General features: G+C 44.7%; 1 protein-coding gene across 2 annotated transcripts; it reads right to left on the bottom strand.

Moving 5' to 3' along the window:
• Window positions 1–12,972: 12,972 nt before the first annotated feature.
• Window positions 12,973–16,479, bottom strand: LOC118097866 (beta-1,3-galactosyltransferase 2-like). Of its 2 annotated transcripts, none has more exons than XM_060268878.1 (2): window positions 15,995–16,479; window positions 12,973–14,718 (listed from the first exon to the last, which is right to left on the bottom strand). In XM_060268878.1, exon 2 carries the CDS (start codon window positions 14,609–14,611, stop codon window positions 13,520–13,522), a length of 1,092 nt encoding a protein of 363 aa, XP_060124861.1. In that variant the 5' UTR covers window positions 14,612–14,718; window positions 15,995–16,479; the 3' UTR covers window positions 12,973–13,519. The 2 variants fall into 2 exon arrangements, with proteins under 2 accessions (XP_060124861.1, XP_060124862.1); XM_060268879.1 differs by lacking the exon at window positions 15,995–16,479 and having other exon boundaries at window positions 12,973–13,466; window positions 13,509–15,010.
• Window positions 16,480–17,800: the final 1,321 nt, after the last annotated feature.

Here is a 17,800-nt window from a genome sequence, read left to right as displayed (position 1 = left end):
AACAGGGCTGTCTTCAGATGTCTTCTAAAAATCTGGCAGCTGTTTTTCTCTTTGAAATCTGATGGGAGGGCATTCCACAGGGCAGGCGCCACCACCGAGAAGGCCCTCTGCCTGGTTCCCTGCAACTAGGCTTCTTGCAACGAGGGAACCGCCAGAAGGCCCTCGGTACTGGACCTCAGTGTCCGGGCAGAACGATGGGGGTGGAGACGCTCCTTCAGGTATACTGGACCGAGGCCATTTAGGGCTTTAAAGGTCAGCACCAACACTTTGAATTGTGCTCGGAAACGTACTGGGAGCCAATGTAGATCTTTAAAGACCGGTGTTATGTGGTCTTGGCAGTCGCTCCCAGTCACCAGTCTAGCTGCCCCATTCTGGATTAGTTGCAAGAGAATACAGTATAAGCTATAAATTGTACGAGTTGTTGTTAGATTTTAAAAGAGAATTGTTTGATCAGTTGAAGGAAGATGTTAACAAAGCAGCTGTTAAAACTCGGGAAAATACTAATTTAATTTCAGAAGCTGTGGGACAATTAAAAGAAGCGAATGCACAAAATACCAAGGCAGGAATGGTAGAGGGACAAAGCTTGAGGAAAATACAAGAGAAAGTAAGAGTGGTCCAAAATAAAAATGGTACCTCAGGTGAAATGATTTGAGAGGCTTTGACAGATAAAAATTGTTGTGTAGTTTGTCTTCACTACAAGTAAGAGCCAGAACACAGGGAATGGGGGAAACTGGGGCTTAACAGAGAACTAGCAGGGAAAAGATACATTTTGGCGGGAACCAATGGCAAGGAGTCCCTCCAGGGGAAACCAATCCAGCAGCGGATCCAAATCCTGCTCTCTGAACCAGCAAATGATAGACGTTCCCTCTGGAACTTATACATTCAAATAAACTCTGTAATATAATACTTGGAAGGGCAAAAAGTATAAAAGGTTTGTGTAGCTGCAATGTAAAATCATAAAGAAGGCCTGGAAAAAGATATATAAAGATTGGAAAGGAATGTGGAAAATGATTGTTGTTTAAAAAACCTGAAATTATGATATTGAGGTGTACAGGTTTTGATGGACTTATTCAACGGAAGATTTTGTTCCTGTAGGGGAAAGTGGGGCACATTGAGCCATTTTTTACTTTAAGCTCTGCACACCTCAAAACAATGCACATAAAAGAAAACTTTTGAATTTAACATTTATTAGGTACTATTCTAAACAAAATCAAAGGATTAATGTTTCACATTTGATGGAATAAAATGACAAAAAAAAACCCACCACATTTAAGTTTTCCAAAAAAATGGATCAACGTGCCCAGTAGTGGGGCACATTGATCCTTCATTTGGGGCACATTGAGCCATTCAAATTTAAGAGCAAAGAAGGCATTTTTACTACACAGTATAAACTTCCAAAAGAGTTTCCAAAATATCTCAAAGTTCTTAAGAGTCAGCATCACTTCAACTTGTCACTCCATTTGCCTTGGCGAGATCCAAAACTTCAATAGAGATGTGGCTGTCATGGTTATCTAGAATTAGAAGCACTGGGTGATCTTTGGAACTTCTAGAGCAGGCATGTCAAACCTGCGGCCCTCCAGATGTTTTGGACTACAATTCCCATCTTCCCCAACCACTGCTCCTGCTAGCTAGGGATCATGGGAGTTGTAGGCCAAAACATCTGGAGGGCCGCAGGTTTGACATGCCTGTTCTAGAGTATTTCATAGAATCATAGAGTTGGAAGAGACCACAAGGGCCATCCAGTCCAACCCCCTGCCAAGCAGGAAACCCCATCCAAGCATTCCTGACAGATGGCTGTCAAGCCTCTGCTTAAAGACCTCCAAAGAAGGAGACTCCACCACACTCCTTGGCAGCAAATTCCACTGTTGAACAGCTCTTACTGTCAGGAAGTTCTTCCTAATGTTTAGGTGGAATCTTCTTTCTTGTAGTTTGAATCCATTGCTCCGTGTCCGTTTCTCTTGAGGAGCAGAAAACAACCTTTCTCCTTCCTCTATATGGCATCCTTTAATATATTTGAACATGGCTATCATATCAGCCCTTAACCTTCTCTTCTCCAGTCTAAACATACCCAGCTCCCTAAGCCATCCCTCATGGCTTTTTTACTACACAGTATAAACTTCCAAAAGAGTTTCCAAAATATCTCAAAGTTCTTAAGAGTCAGCATCACTTCAACTTGTCACTCCATTTGCCTTGGCGAGATCCAAAACTTCAATAGAGATGCGGCTGTCAGCTAAAGTACGGTTGTAAAATGGAAAGGAACAATGTGCCCCATGGCTCAACGTGCCCCACTTTCCCCTACTTAAGAGTATATGCTTCCATTTCCGAACGCGCCTTGGAAGTCAAACGGCTTCCGCTGTGTATTTTTTTTTACATTTTCTCCATTGATTTTGCAGACTGAAAAGTCTGCAACCTTTGTGCCTAAGTTGTCGAACGTTTCGGAAGTTGAACAGTCTTCCGAAATGGATTACATTCAGCAACCGAGGTACCACTGTACATAACTCCATACCCTCCAACATTTCTCCAATGAAAATAGGGATGTCCCAAGGAAAAGTGGGACATTCCAAGATCAAATCAGAAACCAGGATGGCTTCTGTAAATCAGTCCCTCCATATTTCCCACCTGAGGCAGGTGCCTCACTCTTTTTTTCATGGCAGGGCCGGCCTTGATTACTGTTGAGCGCAAAATACAACAAAGGGATAAATAAGCCCACCCATTTACACACCCCCAATAGATTTTATTAAAGCTTAAACGAACATATACAAATGTTAATATCAAGTACAAAATAACTTTTTACAATGCAAAAAGCATGAAAAACCCAATCTAAATAAAAACAAAAATAAAGGAAGGAAGAAAAAGAAGAAAAGAGAGAGACTGAAGGGGAGGGATTCTGATTCTTCGTCTGTCAGCTATATATATAAAAATATTCAAAACATGCGCTCCAAGGTAACCCCTAACTATTCCACTTGTAAAACAATATTTTATTCAGTCCACAGGCCCAGATATCACAAATTCAAGCCCACCAACTTCTGGCTAGAATAAGTTATTTATAATGGGGAACTTTACTTCATAAGGTATCCATTCTGAAGGAAATCAGCCCTGAGTGCTCACTGGAAGGACAGATCCTGAAGCTGAGGCTCCAATACTTTGGCCACCTCATGAGAAGACTCCCTGGAAAAGATTGTTGGGAAAGACTGAGGGCACAAGGAGAAGGGGACAACAGGGGACGAGATGGTTGGAGTCGGACAGTGTTCTCCAAGCTACTAACATGAGTTTGACCAAACTGCGGGAGGCAGTGGAAGACAGGAGTGCCTGGTGTGCTCTGATCCATGGAGTCACGAAGAGTCGGACACTGAACAACACGACTGAACAACAAATTACTTCATAATTTTGTTGTGAACCAAATCCCTCCCCCATCATTTAGGGCTGATTCTGGCTTCAAATACATTGGGACATATCAGTCACACACCCCAGGCCTATTTTGCACACCTTTCTCAATTATTTTTTGAATCCGTACTAGTCTGCAAAACACTGCAGCATTCTTAGAGACCTTTGGAGGGTATTCATCTAAGTTAGGGGTCACCAACCTAAGGCCCACGGGCCGGAAGTGGGCCATGGAGGTCGTTTGACCGGCCCATGGGCTGCCCCTGAACTGAGTTGCGTGCTCACGTGCTGCGCTAAACCAGTGCATCGCGGTGCGGAGACTCGTTTCCGCGGCACCGAAAATCACATCTGTGCATATGCAGTACCGGAAATTGTGGGCGGGCACATGAACCGGCCCATGGAGGGATCTGGCCCAGGCAAGAAGAAGAAGAGTTTGGATTTGATATCCTGCTTTATCACTACCCTGAGTCACAAAGCGACTAGCAATCTCCTTTCTCCCTTCCTCCCCCACAACAAACACTCTGTGAGGTGAGTGAGGCTGAGAGACTTCAGAGAAGTGTGACTAGCCTAAGGTCACCCAGCAGCTGCAGGATAAACCTTGCCGACCCCTGCTCTAAGTGCTCTGGCACCTCAGAGGTCACTTGGTAAAAATGGGTTGGACGAGGATTCAGCTGGAACCAATCCTACCTTGAAGCACACTAAAAGCCAATTTACCACCACTTTCCGGAACAAAGAGCTGCCCAGCTTTTAAATATTGACGATGAGAGACTGCATCAAGTGGAGAAACTGGAGCATCACCTGAGTTTCTCAGACCCTCCAAGTGTCCCTATTCTCCAGTGATTTCCCTGATTTAGAGAAGCCATCCTGGTTTCAGATTTCATCCCAGAATGTTCCGGTTTTCCTTCGGATGTCCCTATTTTCATTGTAGAAATGTTGGAGGGGATGGAGTTATCCGACCGCTGAGCCATTTGAAGGCAATCCTGTATAGGGAAGATTTTTTTTAAAAAAAATGTTTACTGTATTATTATGTTTTTATATACGTTGGAAGCTGCCCAGACTGGCTGGGGCAACCCAATAAGATGTGTGGGGTATAAATAGTAAAATTATCGTTATGGAATGGGACATCCCTATATTTTCATCAGAGAAATGTTGGAGGGTATGGTTTCTGCCAGTTTTCAATCTCTAGGGTACACTTAGGGTACACTTTCTCTGTGGCTTGGCTGAAAGAATAAAGACACTAATGCAAAATGAAGTAAGATGTGATTAGTTTATACATATAATCCTTCTGGACCAGAACACATTGGTTTAGCAACACGAGATTTGTTATGCAGAAACCACATTAAAGGCAATAAAAATATAATAAAATATTTGTTTTTGCTTCCCGTACTTGCCCTAATTGGCAGGTTACATCTGCAGACTGGAAAGAGAAGTTGCTGAATTGGAACTCATTACCAAGCTTAAAACTATGGAACCACCTGGGATGAACAAAGACATTGGATTCTTATCTCATTATGCATGATCAAGCTTTCTTTAGCGCCTCAGCCCTTGCTTTTCCCCCGCAGGGCCAATTGCAGTCATCAGCAGTCGTTAACAGCCATCAATAGGTTTACCACTCCTACCAGCCCATCACCCATTCCCACCCACCTCACCCTCTATATATACATAAGGGTCTGGCTCTTCTGTTTCAAGTGTATCTGACGAAGTGTGCATGCACACGAAAGCTCATACCAAAATAAAAACTTAGTTGGTCTTTAAGGTGCTACTGAAGGAATTTTTTTATTTCACAAGTTCAAGTGTTATTAGAGAGGAAGAAAAGGCTTTCTCAATCTGCTTTCTCTATGTTATGCATAATTTTTATAAACTGCTGGAAGGAGCAGGTCTACAGCTTGAGGGTACTTCTTAATTGGACCCTGTCACTGAGGAGCAATCACAATTGGTAAAACATGGAATAAAAAGGAAGAAACCTTGCAAGAATTGACATCTTTACTGTGGTGATGCATCCAAGGCATGAGAGATTTAGATTCTCCCTAGTTTTCATTTTCTGTTTGCTCTGCCAGAGCAACAGAGCAAAATTTATTTTCTTTACAGATACATGTTCCCAAATACTTTAATTATCAAAGGGAAACCAGATTTTGCTTCATTAGTCTAATTCTCCCCAAACGTCAGGCATCATTTCCTCTGGGTTAGACAATAAAAGCACAATTTCATGTGAGAACAAAGTGATCATGTGGACTTTAACCTTGTATATCAACACTCCAACACTTTACATTGTGTTTTATTTGGTGCTGTTAAAGGTTCATTTGAAAGAGCAAATAACAGTGGATAACCTTATTCATTTATTTATATTTTATTTTATTTCTATACCCCTTTATATTTTCTAATAAAAATCTCAAAGTGCTTACAGCATATTAAATCAATAAATCAATAAAACAATAGCCGGGTGATGTTGCTCTGACCTCATGAGGAGCCTCTTCAGTGGGGCTGGGTGAGTCTGGGCCTTGACCCCTAGGTCAGATGGACAGGGCCTTTCATTGAGCGGCCTTCACACCTCACAGCCGGGCGATATTCCTCCGGCCTCATGAGGAGCCTCTTCAGTGGAGCTGGGTGAGTCTGGGCCTCGACCCCTAGGCCAGGTGGACAGGGCCTTGCAGGGAGCGGCCTTCATGCCTCGCAGCTGGGCGATGTTCCTCTTGCCCAGGGGTCAGCAAACTTTTTCAGCAGGGGGCCAGTCCACTGTCCCTCAGACCTTGTGGGGGGCCGGACTATATTTTGGAAAAAATATATGAACGAATTCCTATGCCCCTTAAATAACCCAGAGATACATTTTAAATAAAAGGACACATTCTACTCATGTAAAAACATGCTGATTCCTGGAAAGTCCGCGGGCCGGATTTAGAAGGTGATTGGGCCGCATCCGGCCCCCGGGCCTTAGTTTGGGGGACCCCTGCTCTGGCCTCATGAGGAGCCTCTTCAGTAGGGCTGGTGAGTCTGGGCCTCGACCCCTAGGCCAGGTGGACAGGGCCTTGCAGGGAGCGGCCTTCACACCTCACAGCCGGACGATATTCCTCCAACCTAATGAAGGCAGCCCTGTTTAGGGAAGTTTTTAATGACTGATGTTTTAATGTATTTTTAACCGTCTGTTGGAAGCAGCTCAGAGTGGCTGGGGAAAGCCAGCCAGATGGGCAGGGTAGAAATAATAAATTATTATTATTACGGTATTATCATTATTAGCCTCTTCAGTAGGGCTGGGTGAGTCTGGGCCTCGCCCCCTAGGCCAGGTGGAAAGGGCCTTGCAGGGAGCGGCCTTTACGCCTCACAGTTGTGCGATGTTGCCAGTCATGGAAGAGAGAAAATGTGCTCCCACCTGTTTTTTGGCTATTCCACCCTAGCCGTTACTGCCACAGACCACCCTATTTGTGAATTTTGTTGATCCTAAGGAGAGGTTTCTCTGATCCAAGCCATTGCTTTAGATTTGGGGGAGGAGGTTGCAGAGTCAATGGTCACACATGCAATTATACAACACCTGGAGGGCCACAGGTTCTCCACTGAAGTTTTAGATGTTCTGTTGCATTTGTTTCTTTATAAACACGGTGGAATATTGCTGTTGAGCTGTGTGCAATGTATTTTTTAAAATCAAAACTATATTTACTACTGTATATTTTCAGCCATTTTGAAGAGCATACTGCCAAAAAAGCAGCTTTTTTTGTTTAACTTTAACTAAATCTCTTAGCTTGCATTTGCACCAGCTCTAGTCAGCATTACCTTTTCCCGTTTTCCAGTAAAAGAAAAGGCAAAAATGTCAAGGTACTCAAAATGTCTGATTTTGCCACTAGGTGTTGCTATGGCATCAGAAGCTGGACAGCTCTTTTCGCCTTTTCCTCCCTTTAGGAAAATGCCCTCCATCAACTCACTTCAGTTTGTCTTGGATGCCTCCATTTTTTAGCCTTTGCCCCTCTGCACCAACGAATGTGGGCAAGTATTGCCAAATAAAACAAGGCACTGTTCTAAAACCAAAGTCCTACATTCCTCTATTGCGAGAGAGAAAATGTGGGGAGATGAGGTTGCATTGCATGTATTTAAAGCACAGATGGGGAACTTCTGATCCCTCAGGTGCTGGACTGTTCCATCATCCCTTGACCATTGGCCATGCTGGCTGGAGATTATGGAAGCTTGAGCCCAACAACATATTGGAGGGCATGGACAGGTTTTCCATCTCAGACTTACAGCTTTGCTACTGTTGCAATGTGCATAAGAGAGCCCACAAAGAAATCAAAATTTGGGCAGGGATTTGAAGGAAGACACCTAAGAAAAGTAGTTCCAAGTGTAGGAGGTGGAAGAATAGGTGCATATTGATTTATATGAGCAGCAAGTCTTTTGGCCAGAAGGTGGAGCCCAGAAGCCACTATATGGTGGCAATTGTCTTGGCAGGCATGGAGGAAAACATCTATGGAGATGACCGTGGAAAAAGATGTGAAACCCAGCAACCCAGACTCAGGAAACCTGATTATTGCAGTTAGTCAGCACACTGGGATGGTAAACCATGGCTTGTTCCTAGGTGTTTGTTTGTTTGTTTTTAACTAACTAGAGTCAGAATGACCACCATTTCTGAAGTTTTGATGTACAGTGGTACCTTGGTTTTCAAACAGCTTGGTTCACAAATAACTTGGAACCGGAACAGTGCAAAATCGGAAGTAGGTGTTCCAGTTTTGGAACTTTTTTCGGAAGTTGAACGTGCTCCGTTTTGAGTCCCCCTGTGTTTCCTGTTGCACTGCTAATTTGCGTCCCCCCATTGTAATTCAAGCCTTCTGTTTCTAATTGCAGTGTTCTGAGGTGATGTTTGGAGTGGTGCTTTTGTTTCTGCTACTTATTTTGCGTTTTTTTGTTTTGAGGCTTTGATTGATTGATTTTGTGACTGCGGAAATGGATAAAATTCCCCCATTCAAAAAAAGACTATCATCAGTGCAGGTAAGAAAAAGATTTAATTTTAATTTTTATCATCTACAATACTGTTTTATTTATTTTATACCGTGTTTCTGATAAAATAAGATGCACCTAGAAAATAAGCCATGGCAGGATTTTCCTGGGTTGAAAAAATATAAGACATACCCCAAAAATAAGCTGTAGTGGTGGGAGCAGGTCTGGACTGGACGGTGCCATGGAAGAGGAACATGCCTGTCAGCGCCCGGAACCGGATGCTGCTTCCCCTCCCAAATGCCCAGCAGCGTGCGCCGCGCCGAGCGCCGACACGGCAGCGGGACGCAGCAAGAGCCGCAGCGCGCGCCGCTCCGAGATCCGACCCAGCGGCGGGACGTGGCAAGAGCCGCAGCGTGCGCCGTGTGGAGCCCCGACCCGGCGGGACCCAGCAGCGTGCCCTGCTGAAGCGCCGACAAAGCGCCCAGCAGCGCAGTAGCAGCAGCAGCCAGTTCCGGGTGCCGAGCCGCGACAGGAAGAGGAGGTATATTTTTTTTTAAAAAAAATAAGACACGGTGTCTTATTTTATGAGAAACACGGGTAGTACAGTACATTGTTTAATAATTTCATTTTATGGTTCCATGGTCTTGTTAGTAAAATTCATGTTAAATTGCTCTTTTACGGGTTGGAACGGATTAATCTGTTTTGCATTACTTTCTATGGGAAAGCGTGCCTTGGTTTTGGAACGCTTTGGTTTTGGAACAAACGTCCGGAACGGATTAAGTTTGAGAACCAAGGTACCACTGTAATGGGAAGCTTGATTTATTTATAAACAAAAGCAGAAGCTTTCAGTGGCCTCCCCTCACTCTCAGGAGGAAGAAGAGGCAAAAGGCACACCCAAGATCAAGCTTTGTGCTCATAACTTAAACTGAGGATCCACTCAATGCCAGTCATACCAGGTCAATCACTGGCCAATACGGTACTGCTAATTGCAGTGCCGGATTTAGGGCAGCATGCACAGTATCCCTGCACAGGGCACTGAGCTGAGGCGGTGCAAAACCATCATCATGATCAAACCTACCGGTATATAGGTTTTATTTATTAATTTATCTTGACTGTGTTGCTCTCTCTCAATACACTATTGAGCGGAGATGGTATTGTCGCACATAGATTTAGACATGGAGTCTGCTCTGCAACAAATAAATTGGAACAACCCAATTGTCTATTCTGTCTCATGAGCTCCTTTATCAGTGGGATAGGCTTACCTTGCTCCCCACCCCCAATATTTTATCCAAGTTGGCATCTCCGCCCCCTTGGTCACCCTAATATGAGATCCAAATGTCGCCTCCCCTCTCCTTCCTGCCCTCATACATTAGACTGGTCGTGTTTGTCGGTAGCCCAGCATTGCCAGGTAAGACAACTTTTGTTTGTCATGTGGAAGACTCTATGGCATCAAGCTGGAATAGAAGGTAAGTTACTTAGCAACCAAGAAAGCATTAAGAGAATCTGATTTAACTAGGGTTAAATCAAAATTGTAATAATTTAGACCAGTGTTTCCCAAACTTGGGTCTCCAGCTGTTTTTGGACTACAACTCCCATCAATCCCTGACCCCCTGGTCCTGCTAGCTAGGGATGATGGGTGTTGTAGAGGCTTGCTGGTTTAGAGGCTTGTTGTGGGCAATACATAGCCACATGCCTACTATCCTCCACAAATTTGTGGGGTCTGATTATCATGCGTGGGGTGGATGTGATTGCAGAATGAAGCGCTGGAAGTGATCTAGACAAACATTTGTTCCAGGAAAGATACCACCAAGGGGTTCTGCAACCTCCCATTTCCAATAAACTAAAAAGCCCCCAGTGTTGTAACCTTTCTCATGGGGAAGTTGCTCCAATTCCTTGCTCATTTTGGTTGTCCATTTTTTATTTCCTCCCTACCCCCTAGCTCTGCAATATACTTTATACTGAGATTCCTGCATTGCAGGGGGTTGGACTAGATGGCTCTTGGGGTCCCTTCCAACTCTATCATTCTATGAGGTGAGGCAACCAGTACTGTACGCAGTATTCCAAGTGTGCTTGTTGCAACACAAATTTGTATAACAATATTATGATATTGGCATTTTAGTTTTCATGCCCTTTCCTAATGATCCACAACATGGAATTTTCCTGTTTCACAGTTGAATCTAAGTATTCCATAATGTCTTTATTTTTTTTATAAAAAACACACACAAAGGATATATGTATGACGTTTTGGGGGGTAGTCGGGCTATTTCAAAAGTCTTTATAGGGACTTGCACACCATGGTTCAGAGTTCTCCTCCCTCCTGTGTGTGATGAGTGGAGACCCTGTTGCAACAGTTTATTTCTTTTAATAAAGATCAGGCTTACTAGCCGCTTTGCTTCTCAATATACTCTTGTTGGCCTGTGTTATTTTCTCCTACTGATAGGGAACCTGCTGAAGGACTCTATACAGCAGGCATCCCCAAACTGCGGCCCCCCCAGATGTTTTGGCCTACAACACCCACGATCCCTAGCTAACAGGACCAGTGATCGGGGGAGATGGCAATTGTAGTCCAAAACATCTGGAGGGCCAACGTTTGGGGATGCCTGCTATACAGGCTCTGGAATACCCTATAAGGGAAAGGGAGTAGTTTTTTTGCTTATAACACAAGCATCTGTCAGAATAAAAAGAGTGCACTTTGCTGGAGCCTGAAGATGCAAGGATTCTCAGGCAAGACTGCAAACCCATTACCATGAGGGGGAGAAAGTGATGCCAAATTGTATCTAATATAGATGCCTGCTGTCCAGCTCTCGTGAGATGTGCTGTTCTGTAGAATGGAGAGAGATTGTGCAGTTAAATGAGGACCTGAAGCTTGAGATACAGAGAGATTTGTGCTTGCCTATGAGACATGCTTTCTCAAAAACAACCAACCCCAGAGCTCCTTGTGCATAATAGGCTGCATGGAGGAACCATCAGTGAAAGGCTGGTGAAATTGATCCCAGGGGCACATTAGAAGACAGGGATACCGCTTTACAGGCCCAAAATATATATTAGAGCAGGCATTCCCAAACTCGGCCCTCCAGATGCTTTGGGACTACAACTCCCATCATCCCTAGCTAACAGGATCAGTGGTCAGGGATGATGGGAATTGTCCCAAAACATTTGGAGGGCCGAGTTTGGGGGTGCCTGTGTTAGAGGTCTACTTCACACCCACACTGCCATGGCATGCTGTAAATGCAGTTCACAGCCGTTTCTGATAAGCTTTCTCAGCATTTTCCTCCCAAAAGGTTCATTTGGGTTCTTATTAACAAAAATCAGCAACATGTGTTATGGTTTTTTTGGGCAACACCAATAACTGGCAGAAGCCGAAAGAAGTTTCAGTAATTGAAAATGTTGTTGGAGACTGACGATTTCATGATATCCGTGACCTGGAACATATTCCCACCTGGAGTCTATTTTGGGGTGGCCTCAGGGTATACGAGAAACCTGGCAAGTGGCTTTCTTATATATTGTTGTTTAGTCATTTAGTCGTGTCCGACTCGTCGTGTAACCCCATGGACCAGAGCACGCCAGGCACTCCTGTCTTCCACTGCCTCCTGCAGTTTGGTCAGACTCATGTTGGTAGCTTCAAGAACACTGTCCAACCATCTCGTCCTCTGTCATCCCCTTCTCCTTGTGCCCTCCATCTTTCCCAACATCGGGGTCTTTTCCAGGGAGTCTTCTCTTCTCATGAGGTGGCCAAAGTATTGGAGCCTTCAGGATCTGTCCTTCCAGTGAGCACTCTTATACGGTATATTAAGAGCGAATAAAACACTTCTCAGATTGTATCATCGTAATCACAGCATCATTTTAGACACTACTTTTCTCCCACTTAGCGGCCCGCAAAGCAACTTACAATAAAGAAACACAAACAATACTAAAAAAACAAGATATAGATATATAAATAAATCAGTTTAATAAACTTCATAATAAAACAAAAGACATAGATTATATGAATTAAATAGGGAACAACGGGGTTTTTCTTACACAGGCACTTAATTCTCTAGCCAAAATTATATGACAAGTGAAAAAGGCATTCAGTCAAAAAGATCAAGTCTGTTCTTGGGATCCCCAACATAGCTCCATGGGCACTACAAGGTCCAACAATACCCCCCTGCCCCTACCAATTTTTAACGATGAACTAGTTACTAGGCTCTTTTGGCTTAGGGGAGGGTTGGCTGATACATGCTGCCTGCTTTCTAATGTTTTTTATTTGTTTTGCGGGGTGTAGGTGTTTTAGGGTTGGGGGGAGGTTCTGGGCATTCCCAGTTTTTCTTCCATGAAGTGGGTTCAGTGAATCCCACTTTGCTGGAGCATGAGAAAATTTAGGACTTGTATAACAATACTTTAGTTACTTTTTCTGAATGCTATCCCCTGGTTTAGGATTCACTTTTTTCCTCCTTTTAAACCTTATCTCATCCTTCAAAGAAAACAGGGAATGGTTGTGTTAACGACTTTATAGTGATTCATGTATAAATAACGCTGTGTGGTGTATTGGGAGAACCTCTTTGAAAACAAACAGTGTACGTCTCTCTGTGTGTATTTATTTATTCATAAAATTTCTATACAGCTTTATTTTTTTAATAAAAATCTCAAAGCGGTTTACAGCATATTAAATCAATAAAACAATAAATACACAAAAATATATATATTTAAAAACCCAAAATCGCGAACAATTGCTTTAAAATGTATAATTCCCCCTGGATGGGCATGGAGGACCCCCCAAAGAGGATATTTCCGGGAATTCCTGGATGTATGGCAACACTACGCCTAGTGCCACACCTGCATGGCCAGAGGGTTGCTCTCTTCCAGTAGGTGAGGTGGTGGTTGTGATGATCTCAAAACTCTGAAGTTGTCAATTTGGCACATTAGTAGCATAGTGGTCAGTTCAGAGCAGACCAAACAAGTTCCTATGGGCAGCTGCAGAGATTCTATGGGGAGGAAAGCAGTGTGAATGGCAACGGACCACACTGCACGATGAGTATGTTATGTGTGGCCAGCTCGCTTCTAAGGGCATAAATACACATTTTGGCAAGCACAGTATCTTCCTTCTTCTCTGAGCCATCCTCCCCTTTCTCATCGCAATTTGTTGGCATGGATTTGTCCATTGTACAGGAACATGCCGCATGTTGCCAGTCCTCTATGCCAGCTTCTCCACAAGAGGCTGTGTGTCTGTTTACCTCCCTCCCTTTTAACTCTTGCAAGTCTGGCTCTGGTCCCGAAAGTCAGGCCAAATCTGCAGCAGCTCCTCTGGCCTGTAATAATGCACCACCACCACCTTGGAGAACTTGCACTTCTCATACTTGACTTTGAACGGGTTGAAGAGACCCAAGGGGCTGTTTGTCACGCTGATGCCCAGCTCATACAGGCAGATTCCCATGAAGACATCTTCCATGTTAATGACCTTGATGGTCTTTGCTACCTGGTAGATCTTCATGGCCAGATCCCCGGAGAACACATACCCTGAGCCTGCGCAGAAGGGCGGGTAGGTCTCATTGGGGTACACCTCCCGTGGCACATACCACTTGTAGGCCATGTCACGCACTGGCTTTGCGTTCCTGTAGATGTACCCTGTCATGTAGTTCTTCTTGGGTGGCAGGTGAGGCTGCAGCAGCTGGGACACCATGTAGTTCACATTGAGAAAGATGTCACTGTCTGCCTTCATCGCATAGGTTGCATTGGGGCAGAACTTGCTTATCCATTCCATGCCCATCAGAGTCTTGAGGGTAAGGTTGTTGTAGGTATCCAGGAAGTCCTGCTGAATAATGTCTCTGTGGATGGAACTCTCCTCTTCCAAAAGGGCCTGGAGCGGGTATCCAAATTTTGGGTGGACAGCCGTCAGAAAGAGACGAAGAATGGAAACCCCAGGCACCGAGCTCTCGTTGCCCCACGTCTGCCGGATGGCCTGCCTTGTGGGAAAATGCTGGGGCTCAGTTATCACCAGCAGGATCAAAAAAGGGCTCCTCTCGCGGCATTTGTTTGGCTCGTTGAGAAGGAACTTATAATCAGTGGAATAGACAACCTCCAAGGGATGCCGCGTGGCCAGTGGTGGTGGTGGGGGAATCAGACCAGAGGGCTTGGTCTCCCTTGTCCTCTCCAGCGCAGATTCCCATTCAAATCCTATTGCACTCTTATCATTGCCTGCGGAATCTGGGCTGCCCTTGAGCTTGATGTCATGCGGTGAGAAAAGAGACTCAAATTCTTTCTTCGCAACAAGTAGGAAAAGCAAAATAGAGCAGAAGAGGACCACACTGGGCAAATTCTGCAGCTGGGCTATGAACATCTTCCTGGTAACTTTCTTACTTTTGGTGGGCAGGAGGAGGGCACTTGCAGACTATATGCGGGTGGGGGAGAGATCGTGTACAGCTCTGTCCCTTTTCCAAATACAACCTGCAAAAGAGAAGCCCAGTGAAAGGGAGATGAATTTTGTTCTCTGTCTGTCTGTCTGTCTCTCTGTGTTTGTGTACGCACACGAGGGAAGCTTTTGGGATAAGACTGAGCCCACGGAGAATCTTCCAACTGCTGACACACTCAAGACCTGCCCATAATACCTGCCTTCTTGCCCCTGCTATCTGTTTCTGGAAGGAAAATATGCACTCTCAGGGATTGGCATTATTTACTCAACCCATCTATTTACAGATCCATTGGAATCCGAATGAAGTGTTATGTGAGTTTGTGGGTGCCAGAAATTTTGGGGGCTGTGGTATGAACCAGAGGAAAAACTGCAGGCTGGAAAGGCACAGAGGCAGGGCATGATGTTTGATTTTTGCTGGGATCCACAGCTGTGGCTACAGCAGAAACAATAACTTATTGGGGTAATTATGCTCCAGCCCTCTCCATCATAGGCTCAGGTTTTATATATGCATAGCTGCCAAGTTATCCCTTATTTTAAGGGATTTTCCCTTATGCTGAATAGGCTTCCTCGCGAGAAAAGGGAAAACTTGGCAGCTATGTATATATGTTTGTGTAAAATGTGGATAAATGGTCCAGGCAGACCTATTATGCTTGTTTTGGGTGGTTCCACCTTGCACTGAAGCAGAATGGTGAAAAATCTGATTTTAGCCGGGTAACAGTAGGAACAGGGAGCCCCGCAATGAAATCTCTGCACGTATTTCAGAAAGTGAAAATCTGGACACAAAAGTTGTTGAATTGTTGTGCCACTTCCAACAGCGGTTGCTATACGTCCAGAAGATACAGGAGCAAGTGGACTTTAGCTGTAGTGGTGTAGCAGCGTTTCCTGGTGCCTGGGGCCACGAAGGGTGAACAGAGCCTGTTGTGCCAGCCCAACTCTCACCAGCAGCTTGCCTGCCAGTGCAGGGGAGAGCCCGCTGGTCGATGCAGCCTTTGATGGGCAAATTCCCCTGATGCCCGTGGAGAGGAGTGCCAAACCAGGCCACTCTGGGGTCACTCCTTGCCCACCTCCCTATGTCCATGCCTGTGCCTGCTTACTGTCCAAACAAGGCGTGAGTGAGCACTGGCCAGGCAGCCATTCAGCAAGGGGGCCAGGGATGTGACAGTGAGACCATCCTGGAATTGGGAGCCCAGAGACCCCCAGCAGCAGGCAGGGCGAGACTGGGATCCCTGAATGGGGATGCCTGGTTTGCGCCCCCTCAAAATTGTGCAGCCAGGGCTATGCCCCCCCCAGCCTCCCCCCCCCCCACTATACCTCTGTTTAGCTGACCAGGCTCTAAAAAGTTATCAGCATCACCAGTTGCTATTGATATTTCTTTGCCCGAATCCAACACATCACACTTCTTACTGCTTCCATCGTGTGACATCACCGCACCATCTGGGTCCTGCAGTTTGCACTGTTGTGTTTTGCACATGAGAGGGAGAAGGAAGACACAACAGTAGCACTTCAGGGAGTGAAAAAGGCTAGCTTGGTCCCCAGTTTCTATCTATTTGCAGCTTTCCCCTGTGCGTACTTTTATACTGTGAGCTCCTTGGGGCAGTTACCTTTGCATTTGCTTCTTATGCACCATGCATTAGTTAACAGCCCCCCAAAAGTTACTAGGTCACATAATGAACACATAAATAAATTACTAGGCTGGCTTTTTACTTGGAGGGGAGCGGGGCAGATGAAGCATTTCATCCCATCTGTACCAAACCCGAGTAAAAATGTGGTTAGCAACCAGAACAGGGTTGACATATGTCTGGAATTTCTTAGACATACCTGGAATACTGCAGTTGGAAGCAGTGTCTGGGCAGAAATTTAAAATTCGGACATTTGACAAGCCACGTCAACACCGTCGTTTTTGGCGATTTTGCTTTTTATAAGCTCAAAAATGTCGGTTTTGTTTTTTTTGCAATTTTGTCAAAAAGCTCAACAAACAACTTCACCTCAACAAAAACTTAACAACTTTTCCCTTCCCCCAAAATTCAACAACTGCCCCCGCCCCCCAAAAAACCACTTCAGCAACGTTTTTGTCCTGGTTTTCACTGTTTGAAATATGGCAACCTTAGACTAGGTCTCCCCCAGAGCCAGTATAAAAGCACAAGGGGCTGCCATTTGAGAGACAGAGTTCTCTGCTCCCAGCAGTCCCCAGCCCACTCGGCTGCATACACTTCCTTGTCACCCTTGGTGACCAAGCAAATGGTTAAATAAATACAAGCGTGTTCAATGAAACACCTTTGCTATCATCAATTTCAATGAAATCTCATTCAGTGCTCTGGGTATTTGTTCTCTCCCTCCTTGAGGGACCTCTTAGTGGCTTAGTGGTGCCAAGATGGAGGAAACTGTGAGTGAGTGGAAATTTCCAGTGTTCTCTGCCTCCTAATCTCCTGCCTGTCTGTGGTTAGAAGGAATGAAAACAATGGATTCAACAAACTTCCAAGAGACTGTTCTGAACTATTTAGAGATTTTGAAGGACATCCACAGGATACTGCAATACTCCAGCATAACATGTGCAGAGACTTTGGTTCAAGATCAGGACTTTGAGGACAATGTGGAAAGTCTACCTGAGATTAAAGAATAAGAAGTGGATTTTGCAAAAACTGAGATGGAATATAAAAAATGTGATCTGGAGGAAGAACAACAAGGACTTAAAAAGGAAAGAGACAGCTGTCAAGAACAACAATATGACTTAAAGACTCAAGAAAAGAAGGCTCCTGGAGGGGCTAAAAATTGGGCATGGGCAACAGAGGGAAAGGAAAGGCAGAATGGGGGGAGACAGAGGCCTGGATTGGGAAGTGGGAAAGAATGGGAGTTGGGTGAAAAATTCTAGTTAAAAAGTATTTTGGTGATTGATTAACGGTTTCTGAAATCTTGGTTTGTTAAAGGACTGCTGATCTAAGGGGGGGGGGGGAAGGTCACCAGGAGGAGGAAGGAGAGTTAGTAGATATAAAAATTTAGTTTTCTGGAGGGAGGTAGAAGAATGGCCTGGGAAACAATTTTTAGATTTGTATTAGTATTTTTGTGTTCAGATAAGTGTCTGGATGGAGGGCCGCCTTTCCTTCCTTCTCTGCCCAGAAA

Source organism: Zootoca vivipara, chromosome 16 (genome assembly GCF_963506605.1).
Source record: "Zootoca vivipara chromosome 16, rZooViv1.1, whole genome shotgun sequence".
Taxonomy (NCBI): domain Eukaryota; kingdom Metazoa; phylum Chordata; class Lepidosauria; order Squamata; family Lacertidae; genus Zootoca; species Zootoca vivipara.
Note: the sequence above shows the minus strand (reverse complement) of the source record. Positions and strands in the feature narration are given on the sequence as shown.

Bases quoted from the DNA above. Each gene is read 5' to 3' on its own strand.
- LOC118097866 (XM_060268878.1), bottom strand. From the start codon at position 14,611: ATGTTCATAGCCCAGCTGCAGAATTTGCCCAGTGTGGTCCTCTTCTGC.